At 35.9% G+C, this 12,171-nt stretch overlaps 1 protein-coding gene across 1 annotated transcript; it reads left to right on the plus strand.

The window, feature by feature from the left end:
• The first annotated feature begins 4,769 nt into the window (after window positions 1-4,769).
• Window positions 4,770-11,252, plus strand: LOC115230149. Its single transcript, XM_029800361.1, has 5 exons — window positions 4,770-8,171; window positions 9,679-9,966; window positions 10,461-10,476; window positions 10,758-10,850; window positions 11,002-11,252. Exons 1-5 carry the CDS (start codon window positions 4,770-4,772, stop codon window positions 11,250-11,252), a joined length of 4,050 nt encoding a protein of 1,349 aa, XP_029656221.1.
• The last annotated feature ends 919 nt before the right edge of the window (window positions 11,253-12,171 follow it).

Consider the following 12,171-nt stretch of genomic DNA (forward strand, 5'->3'; position numbering starts at 1 on the left):
ATATAACATGATCTAAAATTTCCGTTTCTAACTATCAGTGTCATATAGATGATCACATCTTCTAACAGTAAAATGAGGTGTTCGGATAGGACAGTAAAATGAGCAAAGTTGTTGAGTTCAAAAATCAAAAAAAAGACACTCCGAAGCAGTAGCAAAAGCTTTTTGTTTGAATTTCAATTGGTCATAAAAATATAAATGTCTTTTTAGAAGTATCTCACAGAACATAACATCCAACGTGATTTCCAACGTTTTATTTCTTATTTCCTTTTTCTTTTTATAGGCTAGTCCTTATGGTGGAAACCTTAAATGTCTATTTATTTAAAAAATGAAATTCTTTGATGTTAGAATATTAAACTAAATTATTTTTTGAATAATTAAATTTTTTAATTAATTTTATTATTCTATTTTGTGATGGGGATCCTGTATCACCAAAAAATAGAAAGGCAAAAGACATTTCTGCTGACACTAATTCTGATCTCAATATGTGTCTTATCGTTCATAACAAGACTCCACTCCGTCATAAAATTCGAAAGCATAATCCACGAATTCGACCCCTGGTTTAACTATCGTGCCACCAAAATGATGGTCGAGAACTCATTTTATGACTTTATAAACTGGTTTGACGAGTCAGCCTGGTATCCCCTCGGAAGAGACGTCGGCGGAACAGTCTACCCAGGCATAATGAGTACATCCGGCCTCCTCCATTGGGCACTCCACTCCCTCAGCCTCCCAGTCCACATCCGTGAAGTCTGTGTATTCCTTCCTGCCTTCTACAGTGGTCTAATGGCCATCACAGCCTATTTATTTGCCTCAGAAGTGTGGAATAAATCAGCCGGGTTGATCTCCGCCTTCATAATGAGCATAAGTAGTCCCCTTCCACTCATTTCCAGTCCCCGGATATGTCTCCCGATCAGTTGCAGGGAGTTATGACTATGAATGTATTTCAATATTTATAATCATGTTTACTCTGTATCTGTGGGCCAGGACTGTCAAGTCTGGGAGTCTCCTTTGGGCAGTTTTTACTGCTTTTTTCTACTTATATGCAGTTGGTGGAGGTTTATTGACTTGTAGGTGGCTTCCTGGGGAGGATATATTTATGTAATCAACGTCATCCCTCTCCATGTATTCATACTTGTTATATCTGGTCGATATACTAGTAAATTGTTTTGTGGTTTGGTTTATACATGTTTTATTATCAGCTTATACTACTTTTTATATTCTTGGCCTACTTATGTCTATGCAGATACCTTTTGTGGGATTCCTTCCGCTCACAACCAGCGAACATATGTCTTCTCTCAGTAATATTCGTATAATATGTCAGTGGTGTTTCTACTGCTCTGTTTGGTCGGACTTTTTAAGCATTTGGGATCACTAAGTGACTCTCGTTGGGCAGCCAAGGTGGTTTTGTTGTGTTTGGGTGTGTTTGGCCTCGTTAGTGTGTTGATGGTGGGCGTCCTTACTTATTTGGGTAGTCTTTTTGGGGGTTATTAGTGAAGGGGTTATTTCCCCTTGGACTGGCCGTCTTTATTCGTTGTTTGACACTTCCTATGCGGCCATCAACATTCCAATCATTTCTTCTGTCGCTGAACATCAGATTTCTATTTGGACGAGATATTTTATTGACTTGCATTTTATTCCGACTGTTTTTCCGATTGGAATTTGGCTGGCTTTTTCTCGTTTGAGTGATCAAATGATTCTGGTTCTCACTCTGGCTGTCACTTCTGCTTATTTTTCTGGGATGATGGTCAGACTGGTGATTATTCTGACCCCAATTTCCGCGATTGTGTCATCCTTTGCCTTGGAGTCCGTTTTCCGTAGAATTTCTCGATCCCACCGAACTGAGAAAAATTCATTTTTTTCATTCTCGATGGCCACAACTTCACTTTTTGCCGCGATTGCGTTATTTGTTGTGCACAGCACGTGGATTACTGCCGTGATGTATTCGGGGACTTCGATCGTGCTGGAAGGAAGCGGACAGGACGGGTACTGGTCAGTCAACTATTGGCAGAGCCCACCACATTATCGACGACTACAGAGAGGCCTACTACTGGCTGGGAAGGAACACCCCAAAGGACTCCAAGATCATGTCCTGGTGGGATTACGGATACCAAATAACGGGGTTTTCTAACAGAACCACCATAGTGGATAATAATACGTGGAATAATACTCATATTGCCACTGTACTGTTCTCCTAATCAAATTAGGTGGGCAAAGCTATGGCCTCCAATGAGTCACGGGCTGCCGAAATAGCTCGGGAATTGGACGTGGATTATGTTCTGGTGGTGTTTGGGGGATATTTGGGGTATGACTCGGACGATATCGCCAAGTTTCTGTGGATGGTCCGAATATCCGAAGGGGAGTACCCTAACGAGATCCACGTGCCCAATTGCCCGATATTTTAGGAAAATGAGTATTTTGACTCGGAGGGGAACTATAACATTGGAAAGGGCGTTTCTGAGAGGATGAAGTCTTCTTTGATGTTCCGACTTTGTTACTACCGTTTTCATAACAAGCTGGTAGTATTATACATATATTAAAGACTAATGGATATGACAAGTCGAGGAGACAGATGGTTGGGCATGTAGTCAATGAGTTGACTCACATGGAGGAGGCATTTACGAGCGAGAATTGGATTGTGAGGATATATAAAGTTAAGGATCTGCCTTTTCGTGTCAGACTTACATATAAGCCGACATTTCCAATAAGTCTGCCAATGTCTAGAAAAGTAGATTTGTGTGGTTGTAATGTGTAGAATTCGAGGACCACTAAGGGGTCCATTTATGGAAGAGGGTGATTGTCTGGTTTTTTGACTTTATTTTTGGTTTAAACTAAAGTTTATTGGGATAGTTTTATTGTTATGTTTGTGCTGGTGTTGGGGGTTTTGTAGTTGCTGATTTTTGAATTAGGTGGTCTGATTAGACACAAAATATATTTAAAATTGTAGTATCTTCTTGGGAGATTTCCTAACTGAATTTTCAACTACACTGAATTTAAAAAATATTTCAATTAGAGCTGTAATCTATTTTAGACTAAATTATCCAGGAATAGTTTTCATTTAGAAAAGAATAACGACGTCAGCAAAACTACAATTTATTGATCTCTTATAATCAATGATTGCTGTATTCCTGATCAAGTTGCAACAATCGCTTCAACTAAATTTAATATAGTTGGCAATTTAGATTTAAAAACGTTCAAGGTCATTAGAATGAATCAGCATTTCAACATCAACAATATGTTGATCTGTAGGAAGCATGTAATTAGCGTCTCTAACAATCGATTGCATAAAATTCGTAGCGGATTTATTATGTCCATTCACTTGGATATACCTTTCCTTGAGAACCAAATTTGCTGAGGAACATCAACAAATTATTATTTCCCACTCCAATAAAGTTCTCTCAAAAATGCACGTCTATTTTCTTGAATAAAATTGTCTATCTCTCCGCCTTCAATTGTGTACTTTCATCTTTCTTCCACTTTTAATACCATAGATTCGACACAAATTTAGATAGATACACCTTACAACTTTTACGGGCCTGTGTTATAAATAGAGCGGACTAGGTACCAAAGTTAAAATTTAATAATAGTAAGTAAATACTGTTATCATCCCAGAAACTGGAAATTTGATTGGGTAACCTTTCGACCTGAGATTACAAAAAATCTCGTAAACTTGGGCATTCAATTCGTGTCCAATTGTCGCTTTGGATGTTGAGAAGCCTTGAGCTAGGATTCCTTTTCTTGCTGGCAGGTATAGCATTCTTTTAGAGATGTTAAATCTTTCTCCTTAAAAAAATAAAACAGAAAATATTTAGGTCAGTTTTATCAAAGACGACTAGAATATTATAACCCTAGTCGATGTAAATATACAAATTTTCTGTAATTTCATCAATTCGTTAAAATAATTTAATTTAAATGTCACAAGGTTGAAGTATTGCTGTCGTATTTTCAGAAAGATATTTAAACGATTTATATTTGAATAATTCTCAGTTTTATGGCACCCAGCATTATCCAAAATTAAAAAATTTCTTCTTCGATATATTATCCCGTGTTGAAAATTTTATTTGTCATCCACGAATTTTTTGAATGAATACATAGGATTCCTATCCAACATATCGAAATCTCTTAGCAACGATGAAATCTGAATTTTTTAATAACCAAAAGTTACATTTTTCAAAATTAAATTTAGACATCAAAGAACTCTGGCTCTTTCTTTATTGTGTTCAATTCAATTGTTTAATTTATAATGTTAACTAAATTTTTTAATTTTTTTGCTCGTGAACTAACTAAGTGGACTGACTATTGCTAATTTATAAACAAAAAAATCAATTATAATCAAATAACGAATAAATTTACCCTACAAATATAAACACATCAAATTAATGTACAGAAATTTCAAAAATGTTATCTCTACGGACTATCCTCCATCCTGAATAGCTTAAAATATACGTTCACGACTTTAGTTCAAAAATGCCTTTTATTTCTGACCATAACTCGTCTCAAACGCGATTAATTTAGCATTGTTCAAGGTCGACTTTAATTCCTTTCAAGAGGCATTTTAAAAAAGGTATTGAAGCACACAACATCCCAGATGAAAAGTCTGCCTCCATGGAAAGATATAGCCATTTAGAAATTATTTTTTTAATTCAATAAATATAGCGTCACTATAAATAACACATCAACTTTAATAACTGCTATGAAACTTATTGGATACTCCTAGTGTTGTTGTGGTGCTGTTCATGTCCGTTTTTCTCGATAAGAAGAAAATGAATCCCATGGGCCCTCCTGCAGAAGTAAATTATAAAAAAGATATGGTGGATGCAGGAACGATGTCTCTGGGGCTGGATAATGCCACAAGAGCTTATATAAACAATAACCCTACGTTTGGAAGTCGTGTTGCCAATACTAACTTTCACACTCTTTCTGCCATTATTGAGGATGTCGATTGTGTCTCTAAGAATGAATGGGTGTCACAGGCTGTTCATGCCACCAGACAAAGACTGGGGAGAATACCCAGAGGTGGCTGGAGTTTTATCCTTGAAAAGTTCAACGTGAAATTTTCTGAGAGTACGAGTCTAACCAGATTGAAAAATATGGCCAATCTCAAACCAGTAGTTGGTAACAATAATGAAGCTGGTGGATCTAATAGCAAACAATTCCCAACAAGGGAACAAGTGGAAATCTCCAATTTCAGAAATTGCCTGGAAGAGATTAATTTCCAAATTAAGGAAGTTAAATCGATACCGAGAGAGGCTCGTAAGCCTACATGGAAAATTCCAAGAAAATATGTCAAAGCTGATATTTTAATGGGATTAAACTCTGCAATATATCATATTACAAAGGACGATCCACCTCGAGATATCAATGCAATTTGTGATATTTTATATGCTGCCCAGTGTGCCTACTCAGTCTTAACTAAGAAAGTTAAGCCACAGACCACATGGTTGGGAAATACCGAGGCGAAGATCTCAAAATTATCCGCAGAACTAGAACTTGTAAATTGTTACGTAAGACAGGCTCTGCCACAGTGTGAAAAACAAAATGTGATGGATATTCTATGTCGTTATGGATATAAAAAGAAGAAAAAAGGAGAGCTTTCGAGAATCGAATCCTTACTACATGACCTAATCAGAGTTAAGAAAAAACAAATTGCTGTATATAACTCGAGGAAGGACTTCCGTAAGGACAATGTTTGCTTCGAACTAAACAGAAGAAGATTTTACAGAAACTTATCAAAGAGTAATGAAGTCACAACATACTCTTTTGACGATGAGGAGTGCATGTCGTTCTGGGAAAAAGTATGGAGCAAAAGGCGCGAAATATCCGTGTCACTGGACAATGTTAGTAAAAGAATAACCGGCAGTGAAGACATGTTGCCAGATTTAACAAATAATTACATAATGGAGATCATTAAATATCTTCCTGACTGGAAGGCACCGGGATGTGACGGAATATATAATTTCTTCATTAAAAGACTAGAATCTCTGCATGAATTTTTATGTGTTGAAATCAAGAAAATAATCAACGGTGATTACATGCCAGAAAACTGGTTTTATACTGGAATTACATATCTAATTCCTAAAAAGAACGATTGTGAGACCCCGAAAGATTTACGGCCTATAACATGCATGTCGACACTTTATAAGTTAGTTACCAAGTGTGTTAATGGAAAACTGTCTGAGTTCATGGATGTATTTGGCTTAATTTCCGACAATCAACTTGGTACGAGGAGACAGTGTCAGGGTGCTAAAGAACAGGCCCTTATTAACCAATGCCTAAATAAAGAGTATGGAAATGGGCTATACTCTGCATGGATTGATGTCAAGAAGGCTTTCGATTCTGTTGACCACGACTTTCTATTTCATGTGTTGGAGTGCTCTGGGATACCTGTATGGATTGTTAACTTTGTGAAAAGGACTGTACGAATGTGGACTGTAAAGCTCCATGTTGACGGAAGGAGAATTGGTTCTGTAAAGTTGAGCCGAGGGATTTTACAAGGAGACTCGTTATCTCCGCAACTGTTTGTTATGGTGATGGACCCACTAAGCAGGATTCTTAATGCCATGTTTCCAAAGGTTCAGATTAATCAACAGGACCCAAATATGTTGACCTATTCTACTAATCATTTGTTCTTCATTGACGACCTAAAGATATTCGCTCTTAAAGAAGATGTAGTAATTAAAATGATGGAAGCTGTTGATGGATTCTTTAAAACTGTTGGCTTGGAGATGAATTCAGAAAAGTCTGCATCAAATGTCAAATCTTTATCTTGTTGTGAGACTTTGGAAGGAGTCAAAGGATATCGCTACTTGGGTGTACTTGAAGATGCAGGAAGTAATGTTCTTAAGAGTAAAGTAATGGATTCTATCCTTGGAAATGTAAAGGAAAGGATAACCATGCTTTCAAAGACGAAATTAAATGCGGTAAATTTATTCCACGCTATAAATGAACATGCCATTTCTCTATATAATTATTACATTGGACTCATTAATATTGAACCTCATGAATTTGATTGTATTGACCGTCAAATACGACAACTTCTTACGACTCTCAGACTCCATCTCAAACCTGCAAATAAAGAGAGGTTATATTTAAATCGGAAATCTCTTGGGAGAGGACTTGCTTCAGTCTCTTTCAGAAGTGAACTGATACTTTTCCAGTTCATGAAAAGTTTAGAAAGACAGTCGACAGTATGCTTACGGAGATCGGGAATCCTGCGTGTGATACAAATAAATAAATGGCATATGGCCACAATTGCAGGATTTCTCGCCTCCAAGTATGCAATTCTCGACATGGAGAATTTGGGTGTTGAATTTATCAAAGATGCTCAAAGAAAATATTTGCTTAAGAACATCAATTGTAAAATGCTACATTCGGTTCTATTCAAATGCATGGACGAACAAAATGTTGATCTAGCCACATCCTCAGAGTGGTTATCTAAAGGAAATAATGGTCCACGGAGTGAAGCATTGTACTGTCTCTTGCAGGATAGGAATTTGTTCTTCACATCCATGGGATCTTTATGCAGTCACTGCAAAAAATGCAAGAAAACAGTTGATCATTTGGCTACGCAGTGTGGAAAGATGTTAAACAGTGATTATCTGCGGAGACACAATGAAGTTGTGAAGTGCATTCACCTTCATTTGTGTCGAACCTACGGTATTAAGAGAGGAAGCAAATTAAAGACTCATTCTGTTCAGTCCATATTATCGACGCAGAATGTTGAAATCAGAGTCGATATGTCAATCATGACGGAAACTAAAGTTCAATCCAACAAACCAGATATCTTCGTGTATGACAAAACCAAACAAGAGATAACCTTAATTGAAGTTGGCATCACGTCACAAGATCGCCTCAAACAAGTAGAAATCGAGAAATTTCGTAAATATGATCTGCTCGCAAACGAACTTTCGATACTTTATGATGCAAAGGTAAAGATTATCCCGGTTGTCTTGACCTGGGACGGTGTTGTTTCGAGATATTTCAAAAACTATATGGACAAATTATCGATCGAAAAAGCCACAAGAACTTATATTCAATCTGTCGTTTTAAAAAGGACTCTAGAAAGCATGGTAGTTGAACACAGACATGGAGTGAGAGTATCTGCCGAAGAATACGCCTCTGCTGCTTACCAGCTTGCAGAAGTGGCATGCTGCCGTGACACGCCGGTGAAAGATGTGAGACAAATAGAAAATCTATCTGACTGGGAGATGGAGAGTGAGAAGGAACTGGTTGCAAGCTCTTCTCCTAAAAGGAGGAGAAAGATTCCAATAAGCGGGACTGAGAATCTAAATTAAATAGTCTAGCTTAAGTTAAATTTTGTTTCTTTTAATAATAGACTAATATCAATTGGATACTCCTTTCTTCCGTTGTTGCCAACACTCATTTTTGTAATTTACATAGAAGCTCGATTGCTGTTTCCAGCGAGAACTGTCAATTCATTCCATACACACGTGACATATAATATCTTGCCGTGTTTATCCACATGAGCGACAATAGACGCACTAATCTTATCCCAAACTCTGTAGTATGTTGGACATGTTTGAAAATTGGGCACTGGGAGCATATAAAAAAATCAATCGTATTAACACTCTAAAAACTGATCCAAAATTGATTCATTTATGAAAATGAATCCTTGAAATGTATTTGCAACTTTTGTTGAGAAGATTGTTGTGTTGAGAATTTTGTTGAATTTCCGGCATTTTCAATTCAGAGCAAACAGCCATTTTATTTTTGCTGCAAAAAATGTTTTTTAACAGTTTAACTTGATTGACACTAAATTTAATACTTGGTTTTTTAGGAAATAGGACGTAAAATAAAGACTTTAAAAAACTTGCAACTTTATCCTAAAATCGTTCAAATTTCTTTAAACTGAAAGTCTCTTTATAAAAGTCTGAAGAAGAGATTGTGGAAAGATTTATTAATTGTCTAATGAATACAAATGTGAAGCTTACTGAGTCTTTCCGGTGGTTTATATGTGAAGAAATGCTACGTTTGTTCGAGATCGGAACTTATTTTTCGAAAAACCGAATTAAAGTGCACTCATTCCAACATTGTAAAAAACATTGATTATTTGGCTACAAAATGTGACCGAATGCTCATCAGTGATTATTTTTAGAATTCTACAAAAGACCGGTTTAATAAAAAAGATCCCAGAAAGTATTCGAGTTGAGTACAGCTGTGGGTGGATGACAAAGATGACTGTCAGCAGATTGAGGTCAATGATTTGTTCGACATTACAAGATTGAGGTCAATGATTTGATGAAGAATTCAAAGAACGACGCTTTAACGAATGACATGATGAGGACAATAAAAGGAGGTTAAAAAATGAACAGAAAGACTCTCAACTCTAAAAATCTTAGGATGAAGAAGTTTTTGCAGAAATAATAAGAATAGTTCAAAAAATGACGTAAAAGTTGAGAATTCCATCTTTTATTAATTTGATATGAATTAGTTATTTTTATTTAACTTTATCATAATTTTTATTACATTAAATTATAAGAATTAAATTTATACTGTTCTCATTTAATGACCTCAAATACAGCTGTGTTATTCTCTCGCATTCGCGAATTCATAAAAGATGATAAAAATTTAGAAAGGGTACCAAATCATATTTCCACTTGTCTTCAAAATATTTTTTTTGATACGGAACTTGAAAAAAAACTTTTTGACCTTTACGAAAAGGCTCCTCAATTTGACTGTCATCCATCAATTCCTTTCAATGGCCTTCGAAGTTATTTCTCTATTTTGGATAAGTCAATCAAACCAATCTATGACATAACCGTCGAAATATCCACAGAAAAATACAACAGCAAAGCCCAAACAAATAATCTACGTCAGCACGTTGATATTCTAGAACAGATGCTAAAACTGGCTGATGTGATGGACCTACTTGTGTCTCCAAATACAAGCAGCTCCAATCCTCGGCAAATGGAGCAAGTAATCGAAAAGATAAACCAAGTTGACCAAACTGTATTTTTTCGCTCAAAAATGGCATTTTTTGTAATATTGATTGATAATTTTCGAGTTTCCAAGTGCCTTCCACAAACCTTTAAATCTCTTGGCTTCATTTTTTGTGGCCTGTCGAGTCAAAAATACGGCGACGAAAGGTAATTTTTTATCAAGTATGTTCGACATTGCAAGATTGACCAACTCCGACTATTTTCTCAGATCGAAATTTGTTTTTATTCATTTATTCACATAGATTGCTTTTTTTAATAATTTTGTGAACTTGCAGGCAGTTACTGATGTTTGGAATTTAACTGAAAAACCACTGTTTACTGTATTTCTAGTTCTTATTCAAGTTTTTTCTTAACAATTTGAATCGCCTTTCATTTAATAAATTGTTCGATGGTTTTCATTCCCCAAAAATCAATGACCTATTTTTGATACACCCTCCTGAGGGGGATCCCGTGTCTGTCCGACTTATATCTTACAATGTTCTCTATTTGTTGTGATTTTATTAGTTTTTTGATAAAGAAAGTGTGTCGGAGAATATTTCTGACGATTTAATAATTCACTTCCATGGGGGAGGGTTCATCGCCCATACATCTGCCAGTCACTTGGTGGTCTCTTATTTCGTATTTATAGACATATTTGACTGCGTTAAGTCGAGCTACCAATTTGCCCATTCTTTCTGTTGACTACTCGCTTGCTCCAACGGCTCCATTCCCAAAGGCGATTGATCAATGTTTCTATTCTTACAAATGGGCCCTTGAAAATCTTAAATTTCTTGGTATGTTAAATTATATTAATAAATATAGGCACTAGAGGTCGAAAAATTATTATGTTCGGTGATAGTGCGGGTGCGAATTTGGTGTTGACAGTTGCGGCTAAAACTATAATGGAAGGTCTACGTAAGCCAGATGTGCTTTTTTGGGCATATCCTTACTTTTCACTGTCATTGAATGCAACTCCTTCTCGTTTTCTCTCAGTTGTTGATTTTGTTGTCTCATTTTCGTCAAGTTATGCTGCTATTTCTGGTTCTTTTTATTGAAAATTTGGCAGCATATTTGAAGGTTGATATTCGTTCCGAAAACCAGCGAGTTCCTCAATTTTCTGGTTTTGATTCGGACACTATCGATTCCATGTTGTCCAAATACAATCTGGGGTATTGGATAGGCGACGTTGCATCCAAAATTCTGGACGAGGACATTAGAAACGACCCTTGGGTCTCTCCAGCTAATTTCAGTGATGAAATACTGAGGACATTGCCTCCTGTTAGAATATTTGTATTAAGCCCTAATAACCGAGAATAGGTGGGGAGTTATGACTCATTGTTGGATGATTCGATTTTTATGGCAAAGCGTCTTTATGATATTGGTCACAATGTTCAGCTTCGCGTCATTGACGGATTTCCTCATGGGTTTTTACACTTGTACGGAATTGCTGAAGAAATTGACACAGAAATCAAGATTGCGTTTGACAGTTTTTCGGAATTTACTAATTAACTATTTAAAAGTTTAATGTCTTCTAATAATTGCCTCAATTAATATTCATACCGAGTATTTTTTTAGTTGTTTGCCTGTTAAGCGATGAATTTCCGATTATACATTTTTTCCATTCGGTAAGGACTATTGTTTTCTTGCTGGATTAATATAAAAACCATTCAAATAAAAAATATTTATTGTAACGATTAGCGTTGTTTCTGGTTTTATTCCACGAGGACAGACAGCGAGTTATGTAGTAAAATAATTATTCTTATTTAATGCTGTCAAGATCAGAACTAATTTTCGGTTGGCTTAGCTATCTTACTAGCAGGTATGTTGAATCGATGATTTTTGTCCATATTAACGGTAGCTAATTTTTTATAGATTGAGGCTATGACGATTCACAAATTTTTTTAATAATGAAAATCTTGTCAACATGAATCAATTTTTTTATATTGCATTTTTTAAAATATTATTTCTAGCATTAACGACAAACTTTCCAGGATCATTTGGCAGTTTTAATGTTGTTGAATTGCATAAAATGACATTGTTTATTAATTCAATAAAATTACATCATTCTATAACGTCAATACAAATAATACACCAATTTTAATAACTGCTACGAAAGTTATCAGACATTCCTTTCCTTTGCCGTTGCCAACACTCACTTTTATAATTTAAATAGAAGCTCGATTGCTGTTTCTAGCGAGAACTGTCAATTCCATACACACACGACATACACACGTGA

This window comes from Octopus sinensis, unplaced genomic scaffold, assembly GCF_006345805.1.
Source record: "Octopus sinensis unplaced genomic scaffold, ASM634580v1 Contig14574, whole genome shotgun sequence".
In the NCBI taxonomy this organism is placed as follows: domain Eukaryota; kingdom Metazoa; phylum Mollusca; class Cephalopoda; order Octopoda; family Octopodidae; genus Octopus; species Octopus sinensis.

What these genes read in the sequence shown, in the direction of transcription:
- LOC115230149 (XM_029800361.1), top strand. Translation starts at nt 4,770, where the DNA reads ATGGGCCCTCCTGCAGAAGTAAATTATAAAAAAGATATGGTGGATGCA. An exon ending in GTGACACGCCGGTGAAAGAT is followed by an intron (nt 8,172 to 9,678) that starts GTGAGACAAATA and finishes CTTTACGAAAAG; the next exon opens with GCTCCTCAATTTGACTGTCA. An exon ending in AACTATAATGGAAGGTCTAC is followed by an intron (nt 10,851 to 11,001) that starts GTAAGCCAGATG and finishes AAAATTTGGCAG; the next exon opens with CATATTTGAAGGTTGATATT.